Source organism: Barbus barbus, assembly GCF_936440315.1.
Source record: "Barbus barbus genome assembly, chromosome: 32".
NCBI lineage: Eukaryota > Metazoa > Chordata > Actinopteri > Cypriniformes > Cyprinidae > Barbus > Barbus barbus.
This window is the reverse complement of record NC_136760.1, coordinates 16,922,365-16,940,260: the sequence shown is the minus strand read 5'-3', so window position 1 is coordinate 16,940,260 and position 17,896 is coordinate 16,922,365. Positions and strand designations below refer to the sequence as shown.

Here is a 17,896-nt window from a genome sequence, read left to right as displayed (position 1 = left end):
GATAATAACACATAGGAGTAAGCTGTGCTTAGTAGCAAGCGAGCGGCGCAGACCGACCCAAACTGGTCTCATCTCCGTCAGGCCCTGGGTGCTGTAGATGATGGAAGCTGGGGTTAAATTCAGCTCTGGGTGTAACCGTACATAAACAAGCAGAGCAGACCTCAAACATGGCTTCTGGATGCTCTACAGCCTGTAGGGAAGATCCTGGGGCGAAAACAAGGGCCCAAACCTGACACTGCTTTCATGAGACATCAATGGTCCAAATTCAGCAAAGAATATGATACGCACAACACGAACCTCCAGCAGACATCAGCAGCAGCATCTTCAAATAGTCAGTGTGACAACAGTACAGAGAAAGAATGTTCAACATTACCATGTGTTGTCGTGGAAGACAAGAAGCGTTCCCTTATGGGCCGTCCTCTCTACCTAGTGGTTGCCTTGGACACACATTGTGGACATCACAAAGGAGCCAGTGTACAGTCCTGTGCAGACGCCTTGGCAGCCTCTCTGGCCATAGTAGCGATGTTCCCTCTCTGTGCAATGATGTAATGTTTTGGAATGATCGGAGCAGCTCAGCGCGAACTGGAGTCAGTGTAATGGATGAGTGGTTTCTGTGGACAGAGTTTTGTTTGAGTTTTCTTCTTTTTATTTTTTTATTTTTCGGTGGGTTGATTCAGTTGTCCATCATGGATCATGGCCAATCTAAGGCTTGCACTTTGCATGTAATTTAGAGCTCTAAATTGAAGGTTTGTAGCCAAGAACTGCATCTACTATGATTAGTGTTCTTCCACTTTCCTATCCACTATGAGCAGTTAATCTTTAGTTTATATACACAAGTTGAATCACGCAAAGGGAGATGTCCCTGTAACTCATGAACATATTACATAATACACGGGTCTAATCATTCTACATTTGGGATGCCAGTGTGGTGAGGACTGCTAAGAGAAACTGCCAATTTAAAGTGATGGGAATTTCGCATGGACTGAACTTAAATAGCCACTAAGCTAGGATCCTACAAACACGGCTTGTACATAGGCAGCTCTTCTTTTCATGTGTCAATGAGTTCAGTATGGAAACGAATAATGTTTTCGCTCAATAAAATTATTATGCATGCATTTAACCAATTGGCCAGACTAAATTTGAACCAATTATGAATATAACAGAATGGGTTTACTAGTCAAACTAGTGTCGGATTAATACAGATTTTCAAATGTCAAGCAAAGTAGTGTTGCTTTGAACTTGATAATTTCAGTAATAATACTGAAAATCTAGCTTTGCCATTACAGTAATAAATTACATTTTAAAATATAATAAAATAAGTGCCGTTAAACGATTAATCACATCCAAAATAAAAGTTTTTGTTTACATATGTATGTGTACTGTGCATATATATACATTAGTGCTGTCAATTGATTAAAAATGTTTAATTGCGTTAATCACAGATTTAAAATACTAGGATTTAAATGTGTTGAAATAAAGGAAAGCATGACAAACTAGTTTAAGGAAACAGAACCTTTCACACCTCCGCCAGGTATGAGACATTATCCTTATTATTCTTTTGTTTTAATTCAGCCATTATCAGCCTTTATACTGGCAATAAAACATTTACCAAGCCACATCGCTTCAATCCCAGTACACATTTACCCAACTATTATCAAAAATGTTTCTAAATAAATACAACAAAACACTTTCTTGCTACCTTACATGAAGTATTATGATAAAATGCATTATGAAGAAGAATTGTACCTGTTCTGCAGGTGCATTAGAGCTAACATTAGCATCGTGCAACACAAGACAATTTATTAAATTAATAGCCTACACTTTTCCTCAGAACTCTTTAAACCACCATCGAGTGTTTGTAATAACTTACTTTTGCGATCACATATATACTTTGGGCGGCCGCGGTACATTATAAAAGTAGCCCCCCAAAAAAGCAAAAACTCTTAAATTATTCCCGAGACTGTATTTTCAAAATTGTGCAGGGAAACCGCGACCCTGGCAACACTGGTTCGCTGTACCCTTATCACATGAGTCTCTCTCTCTCTCTCTCTCTCTCTCTCTCTCTCTCTCTCTCTCCGCGTTTGCTTCACTTTTGTCGAGCCCGGCGCCTCATAATCACACAATCTCTGTGTCCCAGTGTGCATATATCCACCCTATCTGCCCAAATAGTATTGAAAATTACTAATATCACATAGGATTTAGGATGGATAGTGTGCACATTGGGAGGCAAGCAATGATTACCTTCCTTGCTGGGGAAGTTGGGGTCAGACCTTATCAAATGATTAATTTGCGTAAAAAAAATATTAACACGTTAAAATGTTTAGATTAATTGCATGCGTTAACAGCCCTAATATATATATATATATATATATATATAATTATGTATTATATATTTAATATACATATTTATCTTAAATATATACATGTGTGTATTTATATATACATATCAAATATACACACATTGTATTATGTACACACTTTTTTTTTTTTTTTTTTGAATGCAATTAATCGTTTGGCAGCACTAATTAAAATAGAAAACAGCTTATTTAATTTCAGAATATTACTGTATCTTTAAACAGATAAATACAGCCTCTGAGAGAATGAGCCTTACTCCAGAATCACAACATTCTAAAACTGTACTCCATAAAACTGTAAAATTCCACGTAAGAGTTAATAATCTACTCCAAAAAAAACTGAAAAACCCATCATAATGTAAAATATTTCAACACAGGGGGCACTGTAGAGGCTGTAAGAATTGAAATGCATGCATCAAAGGGGCTGTTTACACCTGGTCACTTCATGTGTACTTTCTGATCGGATAGATATCAGATCGTGAAAAGACCAGGTGTAAATGCCCTCCGAAACGCATTCGAGACGGATATAAATCCGATCACTCAAACCACTTCAGGAGGTGGTCTGGGCCGCATTCATGGTGAAAATAGACAAGTGTAAATGCATCTGGTTGCTGAAACCACATATGCTAATTTTACTCCTCCCAAAATATTAAAATAATAAACACGTGAGAGTGTTTTATAGGCTATATGGCATGCTATAGTCAGATATGATAGCGCTAATGCAACAAGCGTCACCGCGGATAAGTAGGCTATCTCTTCAGCAAGCCGACGCGCAAACCTTCATTAAAAGTAGTGAGACTAACCTATCTTTCCATCGCTGATGCCGCGCTCTCTCCTGCTGCGGTCTCTGATATTGAAATGATCTGATAATGAATAAAATGCAGCGCATATCTATTGCTTTCGTTGACGTGAACTCCGTTAAACTTGCATATAGCGCGGATTTATATCCGTTTTGACACATTTGTGTGGCCAAGTGTAAATGGAACCGTTTTAACAAACCAGATAGATATCCGATCAGAGAAAACGCATGAAGTGACCAGGTGTAAACAGGCCCAAAGAGACCATTCCTAAATGTGCATGGCTGAGGTTGTCCATGACCAGGACTGAGAACCACCATGAAAAAAAAATCCTTAAACAACAATATGCAGTCAGTGGTGCATTAGGCTACTCATAGGAAGTAGCTTAGATACTGTTTAAAATCAACCTTAAAAAGGAAGAATGTAGTGGTGTATTTTCTGCGGGGAGTTGGAGAGGAGAATTGGATTTCAAGCCCCTGAGCTGAATTTATGTATATGTTGATTGTCTCGAGACAAGCAGTGCGCACTACGGCTGCTGAAGTCTAGAGGGGGAGTTGCCGAAACCACGTGACGGGAAAGGCGGGGCTTCAGGCAGCGCACTGTTGAAACTTTGTCGAGCTCCGCCCTTTAACAGCTGCAACGCATTTATACACATGTGCAAACTTTGCCCATGTACGGCACTCCCCAAAACCTGTGCGGCTTAACTCCAAAGAACTCCAGCGCCTTTCCAACTCAGTTTGAAGAGGCAAACCCCATTCAGCCGTGGATTTCTCTGAGTACACAAGGATCCTTCTCGGTCCGAAAACTTGCTCCCCCTGAGCTGGAACTCACTATAGAAAATGTCTGCTTCGGTGCTGTCTTCCATATATGATTTCGACAGGGTAAGGGTTTATATTTGACCTATTCACTTTTTTTTTTCTCAGCTTATCTTAGTATTTTGTTGATTTTTGTTTGTTTCCTCAATTCATCGGCGCTGGCAAACCTATAACACGAGTTCAGTGTTTACTTACGAGTCTTCTGGAGCTCATAATACCGCGCTGTTGGGAGACTGGGGGTCTGGTAACTCATTTAGTATGAACTTCTGTAACTCTGTTACAGACGGGGTTTTTGCCTTATTCGTCACAAACTTTGATATTTTATCCACATATATGTATGTTACAAGTCAAAGTAGTTTTTGAAATCCGTTTCTTAGACTCAAATTGTCATGTACAAAGAGGTCTGTTGTGACAAACGTACCACAGTAGTGATATAAGCTGTGAAAACCTTGATTTTAGGTTTTGTGAATGAATTTGTGATTTAATTACATGTTCAAAATAGCACGCCACATCACACATTCATTTAAATACCTTTTTTCAAATATATAGGACAAAATATAAAATGTTAACCCCACAGAGCAAACAAAACACAACAAACACAGAAATGCATAAAGCATGGGGTTTGTCTTGTCATATTTATTTATATAAATTGGTATAATTGGTATGCATATTTAAAACCTATACACAGTTTCCATCATTAACGATGATAATTTGATTCAGTCATTTAACAGTCATTTTGCCATTTGCCATTTATTTTTTTTCAAAATCTTTTATATATTATATTTATATACTGTCATTATTTTATACTGTTATGCCACCTCAGGAGCCCGATGGTCATGTACAATAGTGTTTTCATTACTGTATTTTATTGCTAATTGTTGGATAAATTAATGGTGATACCTCTTAAACTTATTTGACATCCATGATTAGAAATTCTGTTTGTTTTCTTTCAGGAAAAAGTCCCAAATTCAAACGCAATCTATCTCCACAATATGCTGGAAAAGAGGAATGTTGGGGTCCCATTTGCTGCTTCCAATACCAACAACAAGAGGTCTTTTGGTTATTTCAGGAGTAACTCAACAAACCACATGGACTTCAACATGAGCAACAGGCTCCAGATCGGTTTCGAGAGCTCGACACCTGCCTTCATGAATAAAGAAAACAAGTACAGAGACCGTGCGTTTAGTGACACGGGGGAACGCAGTCAACAACTTCAGGAACTCCTTCAACAAAAGCCCGGCTCTCAGATCAACTCGACCCGCTACAAAACCGAACTTTGCAGGCCTTTTGAGGAAAACGGTTCGTGCAAGTACGGGGAAAAGTGTCAGTTCGCTCACGGCTATCACGAACTGAGAAACCTGTCCCGCCACCCAAAATACAAGACAGAGCCATGTCGCACATTCCATACTATTGGTTTCTGCCCATACGGCCCTCGCTGCCACTTCATTCACAACGCAGATGAGCGCAGAGCTGCTACGAGTAACGCTCAACCGAGGCTCAGCAGGGAGATTGATGTCCTGGAAGAGAGAGAGTCATCGAACCCATTCCTGAGACCGAGGGAAAGACCGAAGCTGCACCACAGCCTGAGCTTTTCCGGCTTCTCCAGCTCCTGCAGCAATGAGTCCTCTCTGATTGACAGCCCAACATCACGCACGCCCCCGCCGCCCACCTGCACGCTCGCCCCCAGTTCGCCATGTCTAAATGCGTTCACGTTCCCCGATCAGGATCTTAAGGCTTTTCTTGCCCCCATCATCCCTCAGACCCGTAGTGCTTTTACCCATCAGACCAGCGGTGGCTTGTACAGTAACATCCAGACCAACGCTTGCCCCCCATCGCCACCTTTCAAAATGAGCCACTTGCCCTCCATGCATCCGCTCTCAGAATCTCCAGTGTTCGATTCTCCACCAAGCCCGCCGGATTACCTCTCAGATCCCGAAGGGTACCTGAGCGGCTCTTGCTGTTCCTCTGGCACAATCAGCGGCTCTGAGTCGCCCAGTATGGACGCAAATAGACGTTTGCCAATCTTCAGCAGGCTGTCGATTTCAGACGATTGACTTGTATGATTGTTATAGCCTTTCATCCAAGTAGTGCCAACATGAGTTTCAGGTCAAATATCAGTCTCAGCCGTTGGTTATCTCCTAAGTGTTTGTCTCATGATTGAGATCTGATTATATCATATTTCTTCTTTCTCATTTTTCCTTACCAAGATGATGGCTTCAGCAGTCTAGAAAAAGGCCTACGTAGAAGTAACTATCTTGGAAAAACATTCCATAAGTTTGGAAGTGGTGTGAGAGCACAAGAACTGGGACTCATAAATTGGTCATGGAATGTCACTGCAGATTTTTTTTAAACTGTGTGGTATCATTGCATTTTGCATCATGCTTTGAAATCTATTTAACTTATTTATTGTTATGTGAAAAGTATAGCCTTCAAGGATAAATGGAGTCCATATGGTATTTATCAAATCTAAAGCAATACACTTATATTCCTGTTTAAATTGTGATCGCCAATATTAATCTGGAAACGATTGGGTTTGTCTCACAATAATATATTTTTGTTAACTTGTTTATTTTACTGTAAATAGGTAAATAATTTAAGATTGTATGCTATTTATTTCAATTTTGTTTACTGTGTGTATATGTATTAAAAAAGTGGGAGCGTCTGATGAGGTCACGCTGTGATTTCTTGTGCATGAGGGAGGGAAGCGTCAGAGGATCTATGGGCATTTGTAGAATGTAGCCTGTCTTATGAGGTCTTTATGGCCATAAAGAACTAACTGACTTCACACCTACGAGTATGACTATTTCCGTTTTGTTTTTTTTACCAACGATAACGACAACCAAAAAAAAGTGTCCATTTGCACACAGTTGCGTGACGATTGCAGTCTAGTGCCAGAGAATGTAGCACTCTCCTATCTAGAGGTTAATAACTAGCTAATATGTGCCTGCTGGGGTTGAAGATCCCACATAGTTTAACCTAATAAAGCAGTTGCTTTGGTGTATATCTAAAGCCAATCGAATTGAATGTAGCTCATAGATCAAGATGCCTTTCTTTATGGTAACTGAGATGCTATTTCATTGTTTATTTTTCTACTTTTAGAACATTATGACGCACCATTCCTAATGAAAGATACTCTGCATTTCAACTGTGCTTCTCTAGACATGCTGACTAGGGATATTAAGTTTTGTAGTTGGTTAATAACTATTACTTTAACTTTTTAGATAAAGTAAAGCAACACTGAATGTAATAAACGAACGTCAGCTGGAGTTGGAGTATGTATACAAAGTGTGCAGAGTAAACTTGTACTGTATGTTGTTGTTTTTTAAAATATTTTCCATAGAACTTCTAATAAAGGCATTTTTGAACAAGATCTGGATGTTTGGAGGGGTTTTTATTCCACAGTGGAAATAAGAGTTGCTTAATGCTCAGTTTATTCATGCAGTGTCCTGTAAATTATTGTCTACTCTCTATTCTAGTCCGTTTTCCCGCCCTCCTGCTTTTCTTTCAGTGAAAAATAGCTACTTCAGTGTCCTAGCATTTGATCTCCTCTCCTGACAGAATGTTCAATAGAGGCCTGCTTTGTATGAATGGCATAAAGTGAAGTATGAGGGGGGGGTGGCCTTGCACTGCAATCTTTGGGAGGTAGTTTATAGACCCTCGTTTTTAGAAATGCAGCATTGTCCAGTGGAGCATTCAGTGGAATCTTTACTGGAATTAACTATTGGTTTATACAGATGCGTTCAGTATCATATAAAAGCAGCCTACAGAGTCTTCTGCAGTTGAAATTCTCAGTACTTATCGTAAGAAATGCAATTAGGAAAACACAGGCAGACGTGTATCAGTGTTAAGGGTCTGCTCCTGAAGATAAGGCGCTTTGCAAATATTTACATACTAAGAACTTCTTAGACAACCCTGTTTAACTTAGAGTGTTCGTAATGTATGGCCGCTCACAAGCATATGTATGATAAGGTTGATAAATGATCAAATGATTGCGTTAGCTTATATGTGACGCTATATTTGAATGTATCTGGATCCACTGTGCGCATGTGTAAGAATAGTGGGGGTCCTTTGCGTGTCAGTGTGCATGTGCAAAAGAAAGGTTGTCAGCCATTAATGAACCACATCTCACAAAAGCAGGAAACCACTCTGTTCACTGATTAGGGACTCTTGGGAGCAGAGCTATTCCTCTTGGATATTTTCCACTACATCCCTCTTTTGTGATTTATGTGGAGTAGGCTTCAGGCACAGGGCCATTTTTCAGATATGCATACATACACTTTGTCAAACCTTGAGTCAGAGCGAATTATGTTCTTTGACAGTCATTACAAAAGCTAAAAATTATCAGGCTTTAAAATACTCCATGTTCTCATTTAATAATATAATTGTTTAATTATATTATTAAATGGTACTATTGAAACATTTATATAAAATGAATGTAGTAATTATGTAATATAACATAACCCCCACTACTATGACACACACAAACATTGGATCCAGAAATGTTGAAATATGTTCATCATACAATGATTTGAGCGTTTATCAAACATAGACATATGCTTGTAAGAGGCCATACATTAAAAACCCTATAAATCTGTGTGTGTGTGTGTGTGTGTGTAATTAAATAAAAAAATAATTTTCCAATAAAACTATGTATAATACTCGTTAATTATTAATAGTATGTCATATAAATTATTTAACTATGCATTATTAAATGAATTATATACCGGTTCATATATTGTGTGTGCATATCTATCTATCTATCTATCTGTCTATCTATCTATCTATCTATCTATCTATCTATCTATCTATCTATCTATCTATCTATCTATCTATCTATCTATCTATCTATCTATCTATCTATCTATCTATCTATCTATCTATCTATCTATCTATCTATCTATCTATCTATCTAATCTATCTATCTATATGCACACACATATACATATATATATACACACACACAAACACACACACACACATATATATATATATATATATATACACACACACACACACACATAATTAGTCAATGATCAGTTAGTAAAACATGATGTACAATCATAGTAAAAAAAAAAAAGTTGATCATAGTCTCTATTGGGTGTGGCTATTTTTAATTAGTGCTGTCAAACGATTAATCGCGATTAATCTTATCCAAAATAAAAGTTTTTGTTTACATAATATATGTTTGTGCAGTATATATTTATATATAAATACAAACACATACATGTATATATTTAAGAAAAATATGTTATGCTTATATATTAAATATATTTATATATAATTAAAAAATATGAGAATATAAATATATAAATGTATATGCATGTAAATATTTCTCAAATGTATGCTGTATGTGAGTGCATGTATATATATATAATAAATATACACAGTACACACACATATATTATGTAAACAAAAACTTTTATTTTGAATGCGATTAATCGCGATTAATCATTTGACAGCACTATTTTTAATACAAGAGCACTTAGTTTGAAATTTTGAGGAACATGATTGTTGCATTGAAGGATAGAGGACCGGCTCCACTTTGGCTCAGGCTTATCTTCAGCAACTAAGCACCTGTGACAAACAAACCAACTGGTCTGTGCCTTTCCTGTTTTGTGGTCAGAAATGTGTACTTGGTGCAAATTTCAGTGCCTCCATGCACAAGGCAAGGAAGTCCCACCCTCCTCCTCCTCTTCCTCAAGTGCTGGAGTCTAAAAAGCACTAAGTGAACACTTCCTTCCTTGAGCAAACAGTCCTATACTCATAACCCCATGTGTTCTGCCTCTGTGGTAGCTGTATTGTCTTAAGCGTTATCTGAGAGCAACCGAGGGAAAGCCAACACAATATAGTTCAGTGAGTCATAAGAAAAGTTAGAGCACATCACATCCATAAACACGAATTCAGAGGGGTGTGGCGGCTAAGAGTTTACTGGCCCGATAAGGCTATCGCCATGCTTGATTTAGTTTTCTCTAGATGGGCTAGATTCCAGTGGACCTATAGTGATGCTTGGATTGAGACAAACTCCACCATATGGACTCAAGGGGAACGGGAAGTCTCTACAGTGGATGGATTCACTGGCATAATAGAATCAGGGACACAGAAATAAACCGCAGAGCATGATGAATGTGCCATGTCACACAGTGCCCACAGTGCAAAACAATGAATTCAAAGAGCACTTAAAGAGCAACGCACCCAGTAGGGGTCTAAATTAAAGGAAATGAGAGGCCCATCTGGGACTTGAATCAGAATACTACAGCACAGAACAATGGCACAACCTGTTCACTCAACAGAATTCATGTGGTGATGTTTACTTGCTATGGAAGCCTGTTTCCATCTAAAAAAAAAAAACACAATTGTGACTTTATTTCTCGAGACTACTTCTTGTAGTAGCGGCTTTGTATGTAACAGTGTGACAAATCTCCAAATGTGGGTCCATATCTCACAAAAACAACTTTGTTTCTTGAAAATGAGACCATTTTTATAAAGTGTAAAATTGATTTCGCACAATAGACACTCACACTTACATCTCACCATTGTGACTTTATATCTCAAAATTGAGACTAGTTCTCACAGTTGCAACTTTACATACATTTCTTTCTCAAAAGTTAAGACTTTATTTTTTGTAAGTGCAAATTTATTTTGCGCAATAGATACTTTATATCAAAATTGAGACTATTTCTCAGAGATGCAGCTTTGTTTCTCAAAACAATTCTCGCACATTTGAATTTATGTTTCACAATTGTAACTTAATTTCTTAAAATTGAGACTATTTCTCGCAGTTTTCTTGACTTTATGTCGCACAGATGCAACTTTCTCAAAATGAAATGGATAGTTCAACCAAAAATGAAAATTCTGTCATTAATCACTCATCCTCATATTGTTCCAAACCCGCAAGACCTTCGTTCATCTCTGAAACACAAATTAAGATATTTTTGATGAAATCCGAGAGCTTTCTGACCCTGCATAGACATCAACACAACTACCATGTTCAAGGCCCAAAAAGGTAGTGAGGACATTGTTAATATAGTTGTTAAAAAGAAGATATTGTTGAATAAAGTCATTATTTTTGCACACAAAAAGTATTTTCTAAAAAATTATTATTTTCATTTATCTTAAATAAATATATTTTTTCACCCAATTTCTTACTTTCCAATTAATCTTTTCAATTTTCTTTTCTTAGGTAGAAATTGACTTCCATAATGTGCAGATGTGAAGTGACTTAAAACTTGTTAATACATTCTTATTGATCCATAAAGCTTGATTTAATGTCAAACTCCCATTCAGTTGGTGTTGGCCTAATACTTATTTTTACTACATCAGTTTAAATGTACTTATCTTTAATGCAGTACTCCATCAGCGCGCTGTCCAAGATTATGATGTTGACTCATACAGTGAATAAGCCACCTTTCTGATCCCCTGCTACCCTGCCTGTTAAATAGGTCAAGCACACACACATAAACATACAGTTTGCTATGTAGAGTATACAGTTACGTCAGTATGAAGCGTACACGAAACTGACCTTGAGCGCAAGGCTGATGAGAGAGAATAGCCTTTCTGTTTCTCCTGACTGGAAATGGGATGTTCACATGTAATCATTACCTAACTCCTTCTGTGGGTTAAAGAAAGATGCCTGGACGTTTACTTTGCAGACAAACCAAAAAATTCAAAATTTGTGTTTAATAACAAGCAAATATACTTTTGTTGGTAAGCATAAGCTGCGTTTTAACACATTATTTGGCATTGGAATGGCTACTTTCAGAGCAATTTTCTTGTTGATGAATAATAAAAACTTTGATAGTCAATCAGAATCCATCCTGATATAAACTGTTCAAGCATTTAAAGTGGCAGATGACAGAACTGTGACACACACTGTTAATAAGCAGAATGTTATAGAGCGTTGGCATGGACACTAATATAATTATCGTTATAGTTATCTTTATAAAAAACACGATAACGTACGGTAATAAAAAACATGATTTTAGAAAATTAAAAAAGACACTCTGTATAAAGTTTTTTACTGTTTTTGCAAATAAACAATATATATATATATTGTGCATGTGTGTGTGTGTATATATATATATATATTTTTTTTTTTTTTTTTTTTTTTTTGCTGTTTGGGGAGAGAAGGCCTAAATACTGTATATTCACAATTCATTCAAGACAAGTGTTAAGGAAAAACTTCAAAATTGTAGTCAGTTTAAAACGGACTATTTATGCTTTTTAAGACAATCTTGTTCTCCCCTCATTGTCTCTGTTAATCATTTGCTTCATGTAGGGAGTGATATTTGTATATTTTTTATTAGGCAGGCAGTAAGGTAGGTCACTAGGTTTTGGAGCAGAGCGCAAGTTAAAGGCAGCTTTGGTTGAACTCAGACATGACTAATTATTATTTTGTCAGGTAACTGACAAGGTGAAAATACTTGCTTGACAGTCACATACCAACCACAGTCAAGAGTGATGGACACATTCTGAATTTCAGAAGATTCTTTGTCCGCATGTACACCCAGGCATCTGTCAACAGTTAATTCACACACAAAAAATGTAACTCAAAGAATAGACGTATTCTCTCTCTCAACTCTTGAACAATAAGATACAGTCACCATGTGAAGGCCACAGCGCTGGCCGCAGCCTTTTGCAACACTTCAGTGGTAAAAACCATCAGAAAGAGCCAAAGACACTGAGTCTGGACCACTCCGCAGATGTTTATTTAAATCCACATTCAGACTTCGTTCAGATACTTCTTCCGTCTTTTCTGTGTTTCATGTTTACAAAACTCTGAGGCTGTTTGGATGTTCTTCTGGACTGTGCTGCATGTGTGCTTCATTTTTCACATACTCCAGGGACTGGAACGAAACCTAACACCACACAGTCATCGCACTGTGACTTGGCTCTCACAAATCAACAGACAGGCATGAGATGGCTAGAGGACGACTGAGCCCAGAGCGAATATCAGTGCATATAAACAATTTCCTGTCTGACTCACAATCTGGGACTTTGCTCCTCGAGGAAAACAGGACAAAGCACTTTTACAGCACTTTGAGTTGATTGCATATAAAAGCTAAAGTAAATAGATAAGATTATCCTATAAAAATCATATCTAGGCAATAATACCCTGCTATTAATTTATGGATGCTGATTTAGGGAAACTTTTAATATTTTTTCCCTCCATTTTTGTCACCAGATTGAATTTAGGTTCCTTGCCACTGTTGCCTTTGGCTTGCTAGTTGAGGTTTAAGAGATACTAATATTAACATTAAGTACTGACTTGATGGCACTGACACTACTGACACTAAATAATAACCCTATTGTCTACTGTGGAGCTGCTTTAATTGACAAAATTTGCAACAACAACAGTTATTGAACTGATCTGAATCAACACTGAATCAACATTTTAAGTTTGTCTCATTAATTCTGTTACTTTCATACTCTGAAGCTGCTCTGAAACAATTTTATTGTATAAAGTTATATAAGAGTGAAGGTGACTTGACTTGACTTGATATTACGGTTACCATTTGGGGTTCCTCAGATGACATATTGAAGGATCTTACTGCAGAACCACTAACCTGCAGCAGTTATCCTGTCATAAAGAGAAAAGTTTTGATGCATATATATGAAATACCGCTTTCACTAAATATACATTAGCAAAACCCTCAAGACTTCGAGCAGGTATTATGACTCTTTTCCACCGAGCGGTACGGTTCAGTACGGTACGGTACGGTATGCAATTATGTCCGTTTCCATTGTCAGAAGTTGTGAATGGTACCAAAATAGCAAACCGTACCATACCACTTTTTTGGTATCCTTCCGTTGGGGTATCTAGCACAGTAAAGGGTACCAAAAGGGCTGCAGAACATTGCTTGGCAGAACTTTTGCATGATACAAGGGGATAAGGCGACTCCTTCACTTATTCCGCTCTGCTGTCCATGAGTGTTGGGCTTATTTACATAATAGTGCGCAAAGACAAAAAAATATAACAGTGTATTTTATAATTTAATATTTTGACACAGACAATAGCCGTTTCTTAATAGGCGTTCTTGTCTGCTCTTGTGGACTTGTGAAACGTCATTGCCCAAAAACCTGCATAATTTTAAAAATATTACTGTTATTGTGTCATGAAATGTAGTTTTAAGAGTTTTTCAGGTGAGAATGTAGTTGTTTAAAACTCAAATCTGCGGTTTATTTATAAAGATAGCGCCTATTTGAAAATTTGCTATGCCGATTTCGGAGCTCCAGGCGATCACCGGGCGCTCAGTGCTCATGTATCCGCCTAGAGCAGCCTTAGCTCGGCTAGTCCATTTTGGCTGAGCACAAAGTTATTTTGAAATTTACCGTAGAACATCGCTGACTTTGTAGCATATGTGTGACTGAATTGTTTGCTTGTCTTTATTTCCTCTTATATAAGCCTCTTATACTTTGTACTTATACTTTTATAATGGCAATTATTGTTAATTAAAACTGACATTTAACAAAAGAGGCAGTTGATCGCTACTTTCCAGCATACACCACGCCTATCAAGTAAGGGTACTGTTGGCAGTGGAAACGCAAGCTGGATCAGGGTGTTCGGGCCCGAATCGTACCGTACTGTACTGTACTGACCCATACTGACTGTACTGTACTGTACCGCTCGGTGGAAACGAGCCATTAGTCAATCAGGAAGCTCACCTGAGCTGCAGGTAGAACATGTACACACACCTCAGCCCTGAAGGAGAAAATGACATATGAATATGTTTGTATCTAATCCATAGTTACCTACAGCTAATGCTAAACATCTTACCTGTCTTCACTGTGAATAATTCTGGATTCAGCTAGAGGCTTTAGAGTTGCTGATGAGGAGTCTTGTTGTGAACTGGATGGATCTCAAACCACACGTCTGATGTAATGATAAAGAAATGAAAACACACTGAAGTGTTTATAGGGTAAACCGCAACTTGAAAAAAGAAAAAGAACTTGAAAGAACTGACACTACATAAGCTCACTGTGTGGAAATGCATATATTCAAGTGTGTAGAGAAATCAGAATCTATACAATCACCTTTATGTCCCAGGGATTGATTTTTATACCAACATCTGATTTTATTTTTCCTTTTTGTTATGGAGGTCACAAACTAGCACTTAATCCCTTATTTACATCATTTACTCATGACTAATGTGTATATTTCATTGTTTTACCCATGACTAGCTAGCTATAAAATTTACCATAGCAAGACAAAGGAGTTTGTCATCCCCATTGGTGTGTCTACTGTTGTACATTATTATTAAATTAAATTAAATTACAACAAAGGACAATCAGTCAATTTAGAAGGTACACAATTATGTAAAACATGTATACTTTTTGCTTTACACAAACCAAAACAATGAAAAGCACCAGTTAAAATGTCAACAGAACATTCAGAATGTAGCCTACATCATTATCTAGTGAAATTGTTTTTATAGTGTAAGCACACTGCATTTACATTCTTGTCTGGATTCTAGGTTGTCTTGCTGCTCAACGTCTTCACTTGTTTTTACAGGCCCATCTTAATATCTCTCTCACCTGATAAGCACTGTGAGGCTAGACTGACAAGCTTTTGCTTTACCGTCATTGCAGGAACATAAAATGGTGAAACAGCTGTGCGTAAGTGCAGTTTTTACACACTCAGGGATTTAGTCACTAGAACTGAACAAAGATTAGCATGAATTACCATCAAGCTATTTCTTAGCTGTGACATTTAAGTGTTTTTTAAAGACAAACGTTGCAACACAGAGTGTTGGTTTTAACCCGTGTTACCTTATACCCCTCTGTAAACCCATGATTAATGGTTGACCATTAGATAATGGAATTGTAAACCTTTGCAGGTCAACAGCTCAATTGTGGCTGTAATTCTGCGAAAATGGGCACGTCCTCAGGCTGTACAGACATCCACGTACTGTCTATCATACATATGTTTAAAAGTTCCTGACAAATCATTACCAGACAAATAACACATGATGTCTCAGCAATTCAAACATTTCTTGGCTTGCTGCTTTTCTTTAGAAAGAAATGGAAAAATACCTGTTTTCAAAGCTTTAATTCCTCTAGCACTGTTATACCAGAGTTTGTAATTCAAACCTGAGTCTATTTGACGTCAGAGTTCAGTTTGTTTGATTCATGTGCAAATTATTTCTCAAACTTCGGTGTGTGCCAGTGAACCACACATGAGTTCGTTTGAAAAGGCTGTCTGGAGTACGGTTCATATAAACTCTGCAACGGTAATGCAATCTGGACTAACAGAAGTGAACAACTTTGCATCTTTGCATTCTCATCAGTTTTAATAAAGTCCAATTTGTTTGTTAGTGCTGTTTGTCTCCAAATAAATTACATGCAGAGGAGCTCACATTCTTCACATTTCTTCTAATGCAAGCGTGGAATCAAACTTGGGTTCAGACCAAGCAACCTGGACCAAGAGTAGAAAGAGTGTAAAAGATGGTACACTAAAAAGACAACATAGTTTATTGAGCAAAAACCACTGTTTTGACTATAAATATCATACAGTAATGCTCGCTACTGTAATAATCTTGTGCAGGTTGGAAACAACACTACATTGCTTAATAGTGGATTTAATCCTATTATAATATCAACAAAGACTTTCCTCAGAGATCTATGATCACCTTTGGTTTAAGTAAAGCTACTATTAGAAAAAATATCTATGATTACTATTTTACAACAAAAAGAGAATAAAGTAGAGGTTCTGCAAAGCAGGGATGTGTACTATTCAGAAATTAATTGTGAATGCCTTTTAATTTGCTATTTGATTCATGAAATTGAAATGAGGCAGGATGCAGAATTGTAAGTCAAATTTGAGTGTAAATAAGTAGAAATCAAAATTCAAGTTAAAATGAATCCGAAATTCATGATTTTTTCAAACTAGAAAAGCAAAGTTGCTCAAGACAAACACTGAAGGTTTGAAGTAAGGTTTCCAGATAGATAGATACTGGCATTTCTGCCACATATGAACAGAAGGTGAAGTGAGATTCATGTTTACTACGGGTGACTTGTGTTTGGGGAGCCGTTTCATAACCTTGCATGCCCTCAGCTTGTCTACATTTGTTGTTCTATTTTTACATCTAAAAACCTATGTGTCTGTCCACACTCGTTCTGATATTCTATATCTCTGTACTTGTGTCTCTTGTGGCTCATTTGTAGGATTAAATGAGAGGTCAGCCACAGACCACCACCAAATGACCATACTCATGATCACTGTTTGGACACAGACGCTAACACTTGTGGTCAGAGTGCTGACGAGGCATTAAAAAAAAACTCCACCAGATAATCACTAATCAGGAGAAGCTGACATGAACCACAGATCTGTGATCAGAACTGACCTGGCCTGCAGACTTCGCATCATCACTGATGAACTGAGAGGAAGTCAAAAACTCCCTTGAGAATCTGTGTGGCGGTTTGATGAAAATATTTGCGTTTCATGACCCGTGGGGCAGCATGGCAGAGGCCTCCTTCTGCTCTAAATTGATCTAGTGGAACAGTACCGTTCCCTTCTAAGAGGTGCCTTACCATCTGGACTTCTGCAAGAAGCTGCCATTACTCACCTCTCCTGTGTAATTTCAGGGGCTGTGGAATTACTGTGGTGTACCACTTCAGGCCACCTGCTCGAGTGGCTTTTGAGCAGAATGCCAGAAAGACAGAATGCACATCATTCCTCACACAACTGATACATATCCATGAAGAAATTTGTGCACAAGAGAACTGATTAAGAAGTTTTTCCTCAATTATGGCCCTATGGAAATTTTTAAATTGAAATAAATAATTTTTTTATACAGTACATATTAGAATGGTTTATATTTATTTAATTAATTATATTTATTTAGATTTGTTTTAAACATGTAACAATATCTGTTTGAACATCTGTTTGATATCTGGTTACCCCTGCTAGAATAGAAGTGTCTGATGTCTATAA

General features: G+C 37.5%; 1 protein-coding gene across 1 annotated transcript; it reads left to right on the top strand.

Moving 5' to 3' along the window:
* Positions 1-3,800: 3,800 nt before the first annotated feature.
* LOC306851940 (mRNA decay activator protein ZFP36L2-A-like) lies at positions 3,801-7,329 on the top strand. The gene is made up of 2 exons (XM_079388465.1): positions 3,801-4,032; positions 4,920-7,329. Exons 1-2 carry the CDS (start codon positions 3,991-3,993, stop codon positions 6,018-6,020), a joined length of 1,143 nt encoding a protein of 380 aa, XP_079244591.1. The 5' UTR covers positions 3,801-3,990; the 3' UTR covers positions 6,021-7,329.
* The last annotated feature ends 10,567 nt before the right edge of the window (positions 7,330-17,896 follow it).

Coding starts and splice junctions, on each gene's coding strand:
- LOC306851940 (XM_079388465.1), top strand. CDS start 3,991: ATGTCTGCTTCGGTGCTGTCTTCCATATATGATTTCGACAGG. Junction 4,033..4,919: donor CCATATATGATTTCGACAGG/GTAAGGGTTTAT, acceptor GTTTTCTTTCAG/GAAAAAGTCCCAAATTCAAA.